Genomic DNA, 18,633 nt, shown 5'->3' with positions numbered 1-18,633 from the left:
TAACAACCTAACACTTCAACCTAACACTTCCACCTAACAACCTAACACTTCCACCTAACAACCTAACACTTCAACCTAACACTTCAACCTAACAACCTAACACTTCCACCTAACAACCTAACACTTCAACCTAACAACCTAACACTTCAACCTAACACTTCAACCTAACAACCTCACACTTCAACCTAACACTTCCACCTAACAACCTAACACTTCCACCTAACAACCTCACACTTCAACCTAACACTTCCACCTAACAACCTAACACTTCCACCTAACAACCTAACACTTCAACCTAACACTTCAACCTAACACTTCCACCTAACAACCTAACACTTCAACCTAACAACCTAACACTTCAACCTAACACTTCAACCTAACACTTCCACCTAACAACCTAACACTTCAACCTAACAACCTAACACTTCAACCTAACACTTCAACCTAACACTTCCACCTAACAACCTAACACTTCAACCTAACAACCTAACACTTCAACCTAACACTTCCACCTAACAACCTAACACTTCAACCTAACACTTCAACCTAACAACCTAACACTTCCACCTAACAACCTAACACTTCAACCTAACATTTCCACCTAACAACCTAACACTTCCACCTAACAACCTAACACTTCCACCTAACAACCTAACACTTCAACCTAACACTTCCACCTAACAACCTAACACTTCAACCTAACAACCTAACACTTCAACCTAACACTTGCACCTAACAACCTAACACTTCAACCTAACACTTCAACCTAACAACCTAACACTTCCACCTAACAACCTAACACTTCCACCTAACAACCTAACACTTCAACCTAACAACCTAACACTTCCACCTAACAACCTAACACTTCAACCTAACACTTCAACCTTACAACCTAACACTTCCACCTAACAACCTAACACTTCAACCTAACAACCTAACACTTCAACCTAACACTTCCACCTAACAACCTAACACTTCAACCTAACACTTCCACCTAACAACCTAACACTTCCACCTAACAACCTAACACTTCAACCTAACACTTCAACCTAACAACCTAACACTTCCACCTAACAACCTAACACTTCAACCTAACAACCTAACACTTCAACCTAACACTTCAACCTAACAACCTCACACTTCAACCTAACACTTCCACCTAACAACCTAACACTTCCACCTAACAACCTCACACTTCAACCTAACACTTCCACCTAACAACCTAACACTTCCACCTAACAACCTAACACTTCAACCTAACACTTCAACCTAACACTTCCACCTAACAACCTAACACTTCAACCTCACACTTCAACCTAACTACCTAACACTTCCACCTAACAACCTAACACTTCAACCTAACACTTCAACCTAACACTTCCACCTAACAACCTAACACTTCAACCTAACAACCTAACACTTCAACCTAACACTTCAACCTCACACTTCAACCTCATACTTCAACCTCACACTTCAACCTAACACTTCAACCTCACACTTCAACCTAACACTTCAACCTAACACTTCAACCTAACACTTCAACCTCACACTTCAACCTAACACTTCCACCTAACAACCTAACACTTCAACCTAACAACCTCACACTTCAACCTAACACTGCCACCTAACAACCTAACACTTCCACCTAACAACCTAACACTTCCACCTAACACTTCAACCTAACAACCTAACACTTCCACCTAACAACCTAACACTTCAACCTAACAACCCAACACTTCAACCTAACAACCTAACACTTCCACCTAACAACCTAACACTTCTACCTAACACTTCAACCTAACACTTCCACCTAACAACCTAACACTTCAACCTAACAACCTCACACTTCCACCTAACAACCTAACACTTCAACCTCACACTTCAACCTCACACTTCAACCTCACACTTCAACCTAACACTTCAACCTAACAACCTAACACTTCAACCTAACAACCTAACACTTCCACCTAACAACCTAACACTTCCACCTAACAACCTAACACTTTCACCTAACAACCTAACACTTCAACCTAACAACCTAACACTTCCACCTAACAACCTAACACTTCAACCTAACAACCTAACACTTCAACGTAACACTTCAACCTAACACTTCCACCTAACAACCTAACACTTCAACCTAACAACCTAACACTTCCACCTAACAACCTAACACTTCCACCTAACAACCTAACACTTCAACCTAACAACCTAACACTTCCACCTAACAACCTAACACTTCAACCTAACACTTCAACCTAACAACCTAACACTTCCACCTAACAACCTAACACTTCAACCTAACAACCTAACACTTCAACCTAACAACCTAACACTTCCACCTAACAACCTAACACTTCCACCTAACACTTCAACCTAACACTTCAACCTAACACTTCCACCTAACAACCTAACACTTCAACCTAACAACCTCACACTTCCACCTAACAACCTAACACTTCAACCTCACACTTCAACCTAACACTTCAACCTAACACTTCAACCTAACAACCTAACACTTCAACCTAACAACCTAACACTTCCACCTAACAACCTAACACTTCCACCTAACAACCTAACACTTCAACCTAACAACCTAACACTTCCACCTAACAACCTAACACTTCAACCTAACAACCTAACACTTCCACCTAACAACCTAACACTTCAACCTAACAACCTAACACTTCAACCTAACACTTCCACCTAACAACCTCACACTTCAACCTAACACTTCCACCTAACAACCTAACACTTCCACCTAACAACCTAACACTTCAACCTAACACTTCGACCTAACACTTCCACCTAACAACCTAACACTTCCACCTAACAACCTAACACTTCAACCTAACACTTCAACCTAACAACCTAACACTTCCACCTAACAACCTAACACTTCAACCTAACAACCTAACACTTCAACCTAACACTTCAACCTAACAACCTCACACTTCAACCTAACACTTCCACCTAACAACCTAACACTTCCACCTAACAACCTCACACTTCAACCTAACACTTCCACCTAACAACCTAACACTTCCACCTAACAACCTAACACTTCAACCTAACACTTCCACCTAACAACCTAACACTTCAACCTAACACTTCAACCTAACACTTCAACCTAACACTTCCACCTAACAACCTAACACTTCAACCTAACAACCTAACACTTCCACCTAACAACCTAACACTTCAACCTAACACTTCAACCTAACACTTCCACCTAACAACCTAACACTTCAACCTAACACTTCAACCTAACAACCTAACACTTCAACCTAACACTTCAACCTAACACTTCCACCTAACAACCTAACACTTCAACCTAACACTTCAACCTAACAACCTAACACTTCAACCTAACACTTCAACCTCACACTTCAACCTAACACTTCAACCTCACACTTCAACCTCACACTTCAACCTAACACTTCAACCTCACACTTCAACCTAACACTTCAACCTAACACTTCAACCTCACACTTCAACCTCACACTTCAACCTCACACTTCAACCTAACACTTCAATCTAACACTTCAACCTAACACTTCAACCTAACACTTCAACCTAACACTTCAACCTAACAACCTAACACTTCAACCTAACAACCTAACACTTCCACCTAACAACCTAACACTTCAACCTAACAACCTAACATTTCCACCTAACAACCTCACACTTCAACCTAACAACCTAACACTTCCACCTAACAACCTAACACTTCAACCTAACAACCTCACACTTCAACCTAACAACCTAACACTTCAACCTAACAACCTAACACTTCCACCTAACAACCTAACACTTCAACCTAACACTTCAACCTAACAACCTAACACTTCCACCTAACAACCTAACACTTCAACCTAACACTTCCACCTAGCAACCTAACACTTCAACCTAACAACCTCACACTTCAACCTAACAACCTAACACTTCAACCTAACACTTCCACCTAACAACCTAACACTTCCACCTAACAACCTAACACTTCCACCTAACAACCTAACACTTCAACCTAACAACCTAACACTTCCACCTAACAACCTAACACTTCCACCTAACAACCAAACACTTCCACCTAACACTTCAACCTTACACTTCAACCTAACAACCTAACACTTCAACCTAACAACCTAACACTTCCACCTAACACTTCAACCTAACACTTCAACCTAACAACCTAACACTTCAACCTAACAACCTAACACTTCAACCTAACACTTCAACCTCACACTTCAACCTAACAACCTAACACTTCAACCTAACACTTCAACCTAACAACCTAACACTTCAACCTAACACTTCAACCTAACACTTCAACCTAACAACCTCACACTTCAACCTAACACTTCCACCTAACAACCTAACACTTCCACCTAACAACCTAACACTTCAACCTAACACTTCAACCTAACACTTCCACCTAACAACCTAACACTTCCACCTAACAACCTAACACTTCAACCTAACACTTCAACCTAACAACCTAACACTTCCACCTAACAACCTAACACTTCAACCTAACAACCTAACACTTCAACCTAACACTTCAACCTAACAACCTCACACTTCAACCTAACACTTCCACCTAACAACCTAACACTTCCACCTAACAACCTCACACTTCAACCTAACACTTCCACCTAACAACCTAACACTTTCACCTAACAACCTAACGCTTCAACCTAACACTTCAACCTAACACTTCCACCTAACAACCTAACACTTCAACCTCACACTTCAACCTAACAACCTAACACTTCCACCTAACAACCTAACACTTCAACCTAACACTTCAACCTAACAACCTAACACTTCAACCTAACACTTCAACCTCACACTTCAACCTCACACTTCAACCTAACACTTCAACCTAACACTTCAACCTAACACTTCAACCTAACACTTCAACCTAACACTTCAACCTAACACTTCAACCTCACACTTCAACCTAACACTTCCACCTAACAACCTAACACTTCAACCTAACACTGCCACCTAACAACCTAACACTTCCACCTAACAACCTAACACTTCCACCTAACACTTCAACCTAACACTTCAACCTAACACTTCCACCTAACAACCTAACACTTCAACCTAACAACCTCACACTTCCACCTAACAACCTAACACTTCAACCTAACACTTCCACCTAACAACCTAACACTTCAACCTAACAACCTAACACTTCAACCTAACAACCTAACACTTCAACCTAACACTTCAACCTCACACTTCAACCTAACACTTCAACCTAACACTTCAACCTAACAACCTAACACTTCAACCTAACAACCTAACACTTCAACCTAACACTTCAACCTCACACTTCAACCTAACACTTCAACCTAACACTTCAACCTAACAACCTAACACTTCAACCTAACACTTCAACCTAACAACCTAACACTTCCACCTAACAACCTAACACTTCCACCTAACAACCTAACACTTCCACCTAACAACCTAACACTTCAACCTAACAACCTAACACTTCCACCTAACAACCTAACACTTCAACCTAACAACCTAACACTTCAACGTAACACTTCAACCTAACACTTCCACCTAACAACCTAACACTTCAACCTAACAACCTAACACTTCCACCTAACAACCTAACACTTCCACCTAACAACTTATCACTTCAACCTAACAACCTAACACTTCCACCTAACAACCTAACACTTCAACCTTACACTTCAACCTAACAACCTAACACTTCCACCTAACAACCTAACACTTCAACCTAACAACCTAACACTTCAACCTAACACTTCCACCTAACAACCTCACACTTCAACCTAACACTTCCACCTAACAACCTAACACTTCCACCTAACAACCTAACACTTCAACCTAACACTTCCACCTAACAACCTCACACTTCAACCTAACACTTCCACCTAACAACCTAACACTTCCACCTAACAACCTAACACTTCAACCTAACACTTCAACCTAACACTTCCACCTAACAACCTAACACTTCAACCTAACACTTCAACCTAACAACCTAACACTTCCACCTAACAACCTAACACTTCAACCTAACAACCTAACACTTCAACCTAACACTTCAACCTAACAACCTCACACTTCAACCTAACACTTCCACCTAACAACCTAACACTTCCACCTAACAACCTCACACTTCAACCTAACACTTCCACCTAACAACCTAACACTTCCACCTAACAACCTAACACTTCAACCTAACACTTCCACCTAACAACCTAACACTTCAACCTAACACTTCCACCTAACAACCTAACACTTCAACCTAACACTTCAACCTAACACTTCAACCTAACACTTCCACCTAACAACCTAACACTTCAACCTAACACTTCAACCTAACAACCTAACACTTCAACCTAACACTTCAACCTAACACTTCCACCTAACAACCTAACACTTCAACCTAACACTTCAACCTAACAACCTAACACTTCAACCTAACACTTCAACCTAACAACCTAACACTTCAACCTAACACTTCAACCTCACACTTCAACCTAACACTTCAACCTCACACTTCAACCTAACACTTCCACCTAACACTTCAACCTCACACTTCAACCTAACACTTCAACCTCACACTTCAACCTAACACTTCAATCTAACACTTCAACCTAACACTTCAACCTAACACTTCAACCTAACAACCTAACACTTCAACTTAACAACCTAACACTTCAACCTAACAACCTAACACTTCAACCTAACACTTCCACCTAACAACCTAACACTTCAACCTAACAACCTAACACTTCCACCTAACAACCTCACACTTCAACCTAACAACCTAACACTTCCACCTAACACTTCCACCTAACAACCTAACACTTCCACCTAACAACCTAACACTTCAACCTAACAACCTCACACTTCAACCTAACAACCTAACACTTCAACCTAACAACCTAACACTTCCACCTAACAACCTAACACTTCAACCTAACACTTCAACCTAACAACCTAACACTTCAACCTAACACTTCCACCTAACAACCTAACACTTCAACCTAACAACCTAACACTTCCACCTAACAACCTCACACTTCAACCTAACAACCTAACACTTCCACCTAACACTTCCACCTAACAACCTAACACTTCAACCTAACAACCTCACACTTCAACCTAACACTTCAACCTAACAACCTAACACTTCAACCTAACAACCTAACACTTCCACCTAACAACCTAACACTTCAACCTAACAACCTCACACTTCAACCTAACAACCTAACACTTCCACCTAACACTTCAACCTAACACTTCAACCTAACACTTCAACCTAACACTTCCACCTAACAACCTAATACTTCAACCTAACAACCTCACACTTCAACCTAACAACCTAACACTTCAACCTAACACTTCCACCTAACAACCTAACACTTCCACCTAACAACCTAACACTTCCACCTAACAACCTAACACTTCAACCTAACAACCTAACACTTCCACCTAACAACCTAACACTTCCACCTAACAACCTAACACTTCCACCTAACACTTCAACCTAACACTTCAACCTAACAACCTAACACTTCAACCTAACAACCTAACACTTCCACCTAACAACCTAACACTTCCACCTAACACTTCAACCTAACAACCTAACACTTCAACCTAACAACCTAACACTTCAACCTAACACTTCAACCTAACACTTCAACCTCACACTTCAACCTAACAACCTAACACTTCAACCTAACAACCTAACACTTCAACCTAACAACCTAACACTTCAACCTAACAACCTAACACTTCCACCTAACAACCTAACACTTCAACCTAACACTTCAACCTAACAACCTAACACTTCAACCTAACAACCTAACACTTCAACCTAACACTTCAACCTCACACTTCAACCTCACACTTCAACCTAACAACCTAACACTTCAACCTAACAACCTAACACTTCAACCTAACAACCTAACACTTCAACCTAACACATTGAGGTTTAATCCCCTCCACCACTATCTGCATCTCTTTCATCTGACAGAATCTCTCTCAACCTTTTACAAACATCTGTCAGACCTGGGCCAGAACCCCAGAGGTAACCTCCTTAGGTAGGAAGAAACCTTAAGAGGAACCAGACAACCACCTCTCACCTTTCAGCGCCTCTGAGATGCCCTCAAACTCAGCTGCCACCATCTCTGGCCTGGTGCCAGGCAGCTTCACCATCTCTCTCAGCTCCTGGAGGAACACAACCAGAAGGTCTCATGTCTGGATACCAAACACAACATGACAACTTGTCTGATAACAAGGTCATGCACTTTAGGCAAGGCAAGTTTATTTATAGCACATTTCATACAACAGGGGCAATTCAAAGTGCTTTGCATACATTATTAAAATACAGCAAGGAGGAACATAGTAAGAAAATAAAAATGAATAAAAGCAAATATAGGTCCTGGGTTTGACCTGGGTTTGACTTTAGGCTCCACTCCCAGATTAGGAGCTTCCCACAGTTCCCAGGTGGGAAATATTAAGATGGCTTCAGGCAACAGACAGCAAACTCCTAACAACACAGCCACACCGAACACAGCCACAGAGCCATTTGGGGTTCAGTGTCTTGCCCAAGGACACCTCGACATGTGGCCAAGCCGGGGGTTCAAACCGTCGATCTGCCGACCTTGCGATCATTAGACGTTGGTTCAACCTCCTACCACAGCCGCCCCGTGGTGGAGACAGGCAGGGAGAGAAGGGTGAAGGGTGGAGGCTGGCAGGCTGCTGTACCTTGATGGTGCAGGCCATCTGCAGGGGCCCTCTCCTGCCCACGATGAGGACCTGCCGCACCCGGCTCTCTGCCAGGGCGTCCAGGGCCGTCTGGGTGATGTCAGTCTTCTACAGGAGAGATGGAGGTTAACTATGGAGGTTAACACTACAGCCATAACACAACAGCCATGGGTGGGGTCATTAACACTAGAACAGCCACGGGTGGGGTCATTAACACTAGAACAGCCATGGGTGGGGTCATTAACACTAGAACAGCCATGGGTGGGGTCATTAACACTAGAACATCTATGGGTGTGGTCATTAACACTAGAACAGCCATGGGTGGGGTCATTAACACTAGAACAGCCATGGGTGGGGTCATTAACACTAGAACAGCCATGGGTGGTGTCATTAACACTAGAACAGCCATGGGTGGGGTCATTAACACTAGAACAGCCATGGGTGGGGTCATTTCAGATTCAGATTCAGATTCAGATAACGTTTATTGCCATTATGCATACACATATAGGAATTTGCTTCGGCATTACAGTAAGTGCGTTTATACTTTTTTTTCACGTGTATACGAAAACAAATGCAAAAAACAGGACAACACAGGACAGACAACAGTGCATTGGATAGTGCAACATATATAAAGTGCAGTGCAGAGTTTTTACAGTGAGTCCAGTGCATATTCAGTCCTGGGCAGACTTGGGGGCGGGGGGGAGGGGGAAGCCAGAGTCATTTATCAGCCTGGCGGCTGAGGGGAAGAAACTGAGCCTGTGGCGGGCCTTCAGTGCCTTAGGCAGCCGCAACCTTCTTCCAGAGGGAAGCAGGGTGAGGAGGCCGTGGCCGGGGTGGAAGGGGTCGGCCATGATCTTTCTTGCCCTCCTCAGAGCCCTGGTGTCATGCAAGGAGTTGAGGGAGGGCAAGGGACAGCCGATCACCCTCTCTGCTGAACGTAACACCCGCTGCAACTTGGCCTTGTCCTTGGTCGTTGCAGCAGGGAACCAGGTGATGATGGAGTGGGTGAGGATGGACTCTATGATGGCCGTGTAAAACTGGACCATCATGGACCTCGGCAGCCTGAATTTCCTCAGCTGCCGGAGGAAGAACATCCTCTTCTGGGCCTTCTTCGTGAGGGCCTCAGTGTTCCGCTCCCACTTGAGGTCCCGGGAGATGGTCATGCCTAGAAAGCGGCATGACTCCACGGAGGCCACCGGGGTACCTCCCAGCGTGATGGGAGGGGGCAGGGCTGCTTTCCTACGGAAGTCCACCACCATCTCCACTGTTTTCAGAGCATTGAGCTCCAGATTGTTTAAACTGCACCAGCTCTGCAGCTACTCGATCTCACCCCTGTAGGCAGATTCGTCCCCCCCGGAGATGAGGCCCACCAGGGTGGTGTCGTCTGCAAACTTCAGGAGCTTGACCGAGGGGTGGCGGGAGACACAGCTGTTGGTGTATAGGGAGAATAGTGCTGGAGACAGGACGCAGCCCTGCGGGGAGCCCGTGCTGGTGGACCTGGAGCTGGAAATGCTCTTCCCCAGCTTCACCCGCTGAGACCTGTCAGTCAGGAAGTCCGTGATCCACCTGCAGGTGGAGTCCGGCACCTGCAGCAGGGATAGCTGGTGCTCCAGGATGTGTGGGAGGATCGTGTTGAAGGCCGAGCTGAAGTCCACGAACAGGATCCTGGCGTAGTTGCCTGCAGTGTCTAGGTGTTCTAGTACGTAGTGCAGAGCCATGTTCACGGCGTCCTCCGTGGATCTATTGGCTCTGTACGCGAACTGCAGGGGGTCCAGCACAGGATCCGTGATGAGCTTCAGGTAGGCCAGGACAAGGCGCTCCAGGACCTTCATGACGACAGGGGTCAGAGCGACGGGTCTGTAGTCGTTGAGGCCTGTGACCTTGGCCTTCTTGGGGACGGGGATGATGGTTGATGCCTTGAGGCACGCTGGGACGTGACACAGCTCCAGCGAGGCGTTGAAGATGTGGGTAAACACCGGGGCCAGCTGGTCGGCGCAGTGCTTCAGGACAGAGGGAGAGACGGAATCCGGACCAGCTGCCTTCCGGGGATTCTGCCTCTTAAACAGTCTGTTTACCTCTCGCACTGTGACAGAGAGAGGGGGTGGGGAAAGGGGGGTGGGGGTGGGCGGGGCGGGTGAGGAGGGGGGAGGGAGGGGAGGGTGGGGGTAGCAGGAGGGACATTGGCCCCCCTGGGGGACGGGGGTGGTGGTTGTAGCCGGGGGGGGGGGTGGAGGGAGAGGGCGGGGGTGGACGGGAACCTCTCTTTCTCAAACCTACAGTAGAACTCGTTCAGCTCGTTAGCGAGAGGGAGGTTGTCGGACATCAGCGGGGACTTGGGTTTGTAGTTGGTGATGGTCTTTAGGCGTTTCCAGACGGAGGCGGAATCCCCCTCAGAGAGCTGTAGCTGCAGCTTCTCCGAAAAGCGATGCTTCGCCTCCTTCACCGCTTTGGCGAACCTGTACTTGGCCTGCTTGACCCGGTCCACGTCCCCACTGCGCCTAGCCACCTCCTTCTCTGACCTCAGACGCCTGAGTTGGGATGAAAACCAGGGCTGGTCGTTGTTGAAGGACTTCCTGGAGCGGAGGGGGACACACACCTCCTCGCCAAAGCTGATAAATGATGTAACAGTGTCTGTGTATACATCCAGATTGTTACCAGCCTCTGGCCCCGCCCACTCCACCAAGTCCTGGTCACAGCCTGCACTCTCCAACCAGGCGCAGAGTCGCTCACATGCCTCACTGGACCACACCCTGAAGCGCCGTACAACAGGCTTAGAGAGTTTTAACCTCTGCCTGTAGCGAGGGATCAGGTGTATGAGGATGTGGTCACTGTAGCCCAGTGCAGCACGGGGGACAGAATGGTAAGCTTGACGAGCTGTACAGTAGCAATGGTCCAGAGTGTTCACCCCCCTGGTGGGACACGTGACTTGCTGCCTGTATTTGGGGAGCGCCCGGCTAAGATTAGCCTGGTTAAAATCCCCCATAACAACAACAAAACTGTCCGGGTAACTACGTTCCACACTCATCAATTGCTCTGCCAGTGTGTCTACTGCTGCGGTGACGTCAGCATCAGGTGGAATGTAGAACTCGCGGGGGGAATAGAATGGACGACAGAGTATGAATAGGTATTCTATAGCCGTGGAACAGTGTTTGTGGAGCACTGTCACCTCGGAACTCCAGCGCACGTTTACAAAGAACAGTAACCCCCCACCCCTCGACTTGCTCACCGCCTCGAAGTCTCTGTCAGCCCGGAACGCGGAGAATCCCTCTAGCTCCACCGCCTCGTCAGGGACAGATGAAGATAGATGCATCTCCGTGAACGCGAAGACAGCCGAGGAGTGGAAGTCGCTGTTCCTCGCAACGAGACACCGGAGTTCATCCATTTTATTGCAAAGGGAGTTCACGTTGCTCAGGAATATGCCCGGTAGTGGTGGTCGCGTCCCTCTCCGCCGTAGGCGAACCAAGCAGCCGGCTCTCCGACCTCGCTGCCTCTTGATCCACCTCACAGCTCTGGCGAAAAACGCGGTCCCCCTCACAAGCATATCCAGAATGTCCGTGGAACGGGTGAGTAGTTTGGGGAAGATGTCCGGTGGGGTTAAGCCCCTGATGTGCAGTAGTACGTCGTTTGTGTACGACGTTAGGCAGGACACAGAGACACAGAACAGACAGAACACAACAAACTGTAACGCCATAGCAGCCATGGACGGCGCCATCTTGGATCACGTCAGCACGTCACGTCACGGTTTCCACTGTACCGGGCAGATGGTTCTCATTAACACTAGAACAGCCAGGGGTGGGGTCATTAACACTAGAACAGCCATGGGTGGGGTCATTAACACTAGAACAGCCAGGGGTGGGGTCATTAACACTAGAACAGCCATGGGTGTGGTCATTAACACTAGAACAGCCAGGGGCGGAGTCATTAACACTAGAACAGCCATGGGTGGTGTCATTAACACTAGAACAGCCATGGGTGGGGTCATTAACACTAGAACAGCCATGGGTGGGGTCATTAACACTAGAACAGCCATGGGTGGGGTCATTAACACTAGAACAGCCATGGGTGGGGTCATTAACACTAGAACAGCCAGGGGTGGGGTCATTAACACTAGAACAGCCATGGGTGGAGTCATTAACACTAGAACAGCCATGGGTGTGGTCATTAACACTAGAACAGCCAGGGGCGGAGTCATTAACACTAGAACAGCCATGGGTGGTGTCATTAACACTAGAACAGCCATGGGTGGGGTCATTAACACTAGAACATTCAGGGGTGGGGTCATTAACACTAGAACAGCCATGGGTGGGGTCATTAACACTAGAACAGCCATGGGTGGGGTCATTAACACTAGAACAGCAATGGGTGGGGTCATTAACACTAGAACAGCCATGGGTGGGGTCATTAACACTAGAACAGCCAGGGGTGGGGTCATTAACACTAGAACAGCCATGGGTGGAGTCATTAACACTAGAACAGCCAGGGGTGGGGTCATTAACACTAGAACAGCCATGGGTGGGGTCATTAACACTAGAACAGCCAGGGGTGGGGTCATTAACACTAGAACAGCCATGGGTGGAGTCATTAACACTAGAACAGCCATGGGTGGGGTCATTTGACCCTGTGAGTAAAACATTTCTTATATCTTTGCACTCGATAACATTTTAGGACCCTCCTTTCATGGATATGTGCGTTCTACCACCCAGTATCCTTACATTTTCAAAATGACATCAGGATAAGCTAGTATAAAGCTATTTTGCATTTTTTCTGTGTAGGACGCAGGCTAACAGGGTATATACAGGAATCTTGAGGTTAATTTCAACGACAAGACTTTTTAAAGAACTTGTCAATATTTTTCCAGACCTCACCGCCACTTCAAGCTGTAACCGTTTACATCAGTGACACCTTTAAGTTAAACGTTTTAGTTTGCAATAGACTAGACCACTATCATACAACAGAATTTCCGGTTCATCTTTATTTTTTTATAAAACGAATAAATTCACAAACTTAAAAAAAAAAATTATAGGACTCAAACTCTTTGGACAGAGTCTAATTCAGAAAAATACCAACAAAATTCAAGACCTCATAAAATCGTGATAAGACTTTTTAATACTTATTAAGGTCTTGATTTTCCCAAAATTTATTTATCAACTTTTAATACTTTTCAAGACACCGCGGATACCCTGGCTAATTTACAAGCCAGTTGTTGTGTGTAAATAGCAGCTTTCCATTATAAAGGCTCTTTTAGTAGGTATAATAGGCACAGCAGTTCTAGTGTACACAGCTGGGTGATACCAGTCTTCTACAGAGGTGAGACAGAGTTTAACTACACATCAATCACCTCAGACATGTTATACAGCTTTATTTGGAGACTCCTAATTCCATAATGCCTAGGGTCAATATTTGGAAATACTTTTCACCAACACTAACAAGGATGGACAGTCTTTAATGCATCAAGTGCAGCTTTGATGAAGCTCAGCAGACATTAGGGCTGCAACTAACGATTATTTTGATAATCGATTAATCTGCCGATTATTTTTTCGATTAATCGGATACAAATGAAAAAAACAGATTTCTTTTGCAAATTTTATTTTATGTTTTCTAAATCAGCCAGGCCTATACATATACATGTGCAAAATGAATAAGTATTAATAAAAAATAAAAAATAATATAAATAAAAAAGGCTTTGCTACATCAAATAGGTTTAACAACAGGCCATGGACTATGGCGGTAGATTGTTTCAATAAAGTAATTGAACTCTAGCTCAATACATGCATTGTTTTAGGTACTGTATTTTCCGCACTATAAGGCGCACTTAAAAGCCTTTAATTTTCAGTGTGCGCCTTATAATCCGGAGCGCCTTATATATGGATCAATTGGTTAATTGGTTGATCCATACTGGTTGTACACGGCGCTCAAGGCGCTCTGTCAAAATGTTTCAGTACGACTGGTAAACTACCAAGCCGCACCGCTTGCAGCATTACGGTAATCAGCTAGTAGAAGCGTCTCTACAGTCACTATTCGAATGAAGGCAACAGCGCTAGCACGGGACATGAACATCGATGAATTTCGAGGCGGTCCTTCTTGGTGCTTTCAACTTGAAGTTTTAAAGTACCCACTCGATATAATAAACAACAGTTTAACGATCACTAAACACTTATAATTTGTGTATTGGATTCATTATTCTCGTTTGCCAGAGGCTACCGGTAAGGGAGGGTTGACTTGTAAACATACTTTCGTTTTAGCTCGTGTTCAAAAGTAAGAACTGTGTGTTCATCTAGTTATGTGTAGTTATGTGTTTTTAGCATGTCGATGTTCTCCCAGTATGTTGTGATGATATTAAAATACAGTTTAGACCTTCGTAGCGATGTGTTTTGTTAGCAGCGTTCGTAGCTGTGGCTGCGTTCAGAGTCACTTTTCTCCCATTCAGTGTTTGAGGTGAACCAACATTCAAATACGCCTGTCGTGTTCAATCTTTCTCTGATTTGAATGTATGACACATCATTTGAAAGCTTACAATCTGTAGTTTAAGCATGTGTAAAAACTGAAAAATTACGTTGCACATTTCACCAGGAGCTGTCACATATTGGTTGTTGGTTATAATTGTATAGCCTATTGTTTGTTTTCTGGTGTTGTTTTCTTGTTTTGCTCTGTTTGTAGTCTACTTGATGTATTTTTATCAGCTGTTAAATCACCACAGCGGTTAATCCACTAATAGAGATAATACCAGATTGAAAATGCTTGTAGCTAACTACTCTATATCTCGTGGTCGCAGCTATTGCGAATTGCTATTCACGCGAGTCAGCTGTGAATCACCGCAGGTCCTTGACGCTTGTTGCAAAAATGGATGACGAACGGCTGATACTTGGTGGAAAAAAATATATTTTTGACAGTGGGGCAGGTAGAACGTTGACGGTGACGCAACGCTCAGGTGGAGCATGGACAACGGGAAGTTGACACAACACCGATGGAGAGGTGACGCAACGCAGTAGGTGGAGCTTGGGCGTAACGCAACCCCAGTCAAACGTTTGACTGCAGTATCTTCTATTCTATGCGCCTTATAATCCGGTGCGCCCTGTATATGAAAACAGTTCTAAAATAGGCCATTCATTGAAGGTGCGCCTTATAATCCGGTGCGCCTTATAGTGCGGAAAATACGGTAATAACTTTGCTTAATGTAAAGGTCAGTAACCCAAAGTGCAATATAGGCTACAGACAAGACACTCATGTTTTTATAGAACAGATATGCTCCAAAACAATGCAATGTGTCCTCTCACTCCATACAATAGGCTAGGCTACAGTCAGTGCCTCACTCTAACTCACGGGTAGCTTGGTAGGCTACCACTAGCTAGCCTTTAGCTTATCACCTCTGCTCTACCACTGACGTTAGCCAGCTAGCTAAATACACTCGTCATGCAATATTGAATTCATGAATGCGAGCAAACACTCACTGGCTATCGCATTACATTACAGTCATTTAGCTGACGCTTCGCCAGAACTCACAAGTGCATCTCCTTACTAATACAAGTGACTATGAGCATACTCCGATGCTGAAGGCATAGAATGCCTCCGTAGCGACGAGGGACGACGACCGCGGGTTCCCCTGCAAGAAACCACACACACACCTGTCTAACTCGGAACCGACGGCTTCGATATCATCTACAAACTGTGGACGCTGCCGTACAACTTCCTGTCGAGAATCGTCTGCGCCACCGCGTCTGTCATCGTCCGCAGGAGGAGAGGAGGTCCCCAAGCCCGAATCGAAGAGAATTGTACCACGCCGGCTCCGCAAGACAGCGTGGCGTGCGTCAACAGGAAGTAGGTTTGTTATGGAACAAGACCCGACGAATCGATAATGGAATTCGTCGCCAACGAATTTCATTATCGATTTTTATCGATTTCATTGATCCGTTGTTGCAGCCCTAGCAGACATCATTATTGTCAGAAAGCAAAACATCCTGGACTCACCCACACACACCCGACCACCCACCCACCCACACACACCCACACACACCCGCCCACCCCCCCACGCCCAGGCCCAGCCCTGACCTCACCATTAACATGTCCAGAGGAGACAGCAGTATCCTGGCTACATCCAAGGCCACGTTCCCCTGGCCCATGATCACCGCTCTCTCACAGCTCAGGTCTGGTCTCAGCTGGGAGGAGAGACAGACAGACAGACAAGACAGACAGACAGACAAGACAGACATACAGACAAGACAGACAGACAGGCAGACAGACAGAGACAGACAGGACAGACAAAACAGACAGACAGACAGACAGACAAGACAGACAGACAGACAGACAGACAAGACAGACAGACAGACAAGACAGACAGACAGGCAGACAGGCAGACAGACAGAGACAGACAGGACAGACAAAACAGACAGACAGACAAGACAGACAGACAAGACAGACAGACAAGACAGACAGACAGACAGACAGACAGACAGAGACAGACAGGACAGACAAAACAGACAGACAGACAGACAAGACAGACAGACAAGACAGACAGACAGACAGACAAGACAGACAAACAAACAGACAGACAGACAAGACAGACAAGACAAGACAGACAGACAGACAGACAGACAGACAGACAGACAGACAGACAGACAGGCAGACAGGCAGACAGGCAGACAGGCAGGCAGGCAGGCAGACAGGCAGACAGGCAGACACACAGACAGACAGACAGGCAGACAGACAGGCAGGCAAGACAGACAGACAGACATGCAGGCAGACAGGCAGGCAGACAGACACACAGACAGACAGACAGACAGGCAGACAGGCAGGCAAGACAGACAGACATGCAGGCAGACAGACAGGCAGACAGGCAGACAGACAGGCAGACAGGCAGACAGACAGGCAGACAGGCAGACAGACAGGCAGGCAGGCAGGCAGACAGACAGACAGACACACAGACAGACAGGCAGGCAGACAGACAGGCAGACAGACAGACAGGCAGGCAGACAGACAGACAGGCAGACAGGCAGACAGACAGACAGGCAGGAATGAGACGATTACAGAGGCAGAGAGAGGTAGTATCAGGACACTGTTCTCCAGAGAAATTGGCTTCAAATTGGCTTCACACTTGATGGAGACACAACAGGTGACAGGGGCGTACCTCTTTGTTGCGAGGCAGGCCGTTGTACCAGCCCACGAAGTCCCTGGCAGAGTGCACGCCCTGCAGCCCCTCTCCCGGGACCCCCATGGTCCTGGTGCCCTCCGCTCCATAGCTCTGCACACACACACACACACACGCGCGCACACACACACACATGCACACACACACACGCGCACACACACACACACATACACATACTGGTGAGCCACACAGACACACACCTCCCAGTCCTCCCCCTGGTCCTCCCAGCCCTCCCCCTGGTCCTCCCAGCCCTCCCCCTGGTCCTCCCAGCCCTCCCCCTGGTCCTCCAGCCCTCCCCCTGGTCCTCCCAGCCCTCCCCCTGGTCCTCCCAGCCCTCCCTCTGGTCCTCCAGCCCTCCCCCTGGTCCTCCAGCCCTCCCCCTGGTCCTCCCAGCCCTCCCCCTGGCCCTCCAGCCCTCCCCCTGGTCCTCCAGCCCTCCCCCTGGTCCTCCAGCCCTCCCCCTGGTCCTCCAGCCCTCCTCCTGGTTCTCCAGCCTTCCCCCTGGTCCTCCCAGCCCTCCCCCTGGCCCTCCAGCCCTCCCCCTGGTCCTCCAGCCCTCCCCCTGGTCCTCCAGCCCTCCCCCTGGTCCTCCAGCCCTCCTCCTGGTTCTCCAGCCTTCCCCCTGGTTCTCCAGCCCTCCCCCTGGCCCTCCAGCCTTTCCCTGGTCCTCCAGCCCTCCCCCTGGTCCTCCCAGCCCTCCCCCTGGTCCTCCAGCCCTCCCC

General features: G+C 46.6%; 1 protein-coding gene across 1 annotated transcript in view; it reads right to left on the bottom strand.

The window, feature by feature from the left end:
• fdxr (ferredoxin reductase) overlaps positions 1–18,633 on the bottom strand; it is a gene marked incomplete at its 3' end in the record, with an annotated part of 50,159 nt that overhangs the window by 12,537 nt on the left and 18,989 nt on the right. The window contains exons 6-9 of the mRNA XM_080542592.1: positions 17,891–18,004; positions 16,821–16,922; positions 8,770–8,877; positions 8,145–8,229 (exon numbers count right to left, since the gene is read on the bottom strand). Of these exons, the coding sequence (XP_080398718.1) occupies positions 8,145–8,229; positions 8,770–8,877; positions 16,821–16,922; positions 17,891–18,004 (409 nt within the window). The remainder of the gene's footprint in view (positions 1–8,144; positions 8,230–8,769; positions 8,878–16,820; positions 16,923–17,890; positions 18,005–18,633) is intronic.

This window comes from Nansenia antarctica, assembly GCF_963989245.1.
Source record: "Nansenia antarctica genome assembly, chromosome: 11".
NCBI classification, from domain to species: Eukaryota; Metazoa; Chordata; class Actinopteri; order Argentiniformes; family Microstomatidae; genus Nansenia; species Nansenia antarctica.
The sequence above is the reverse complement of the archived record's forward strand: the minus strand, read 5'-3'. Positions and strand labels throughout refer to the sequence as shown.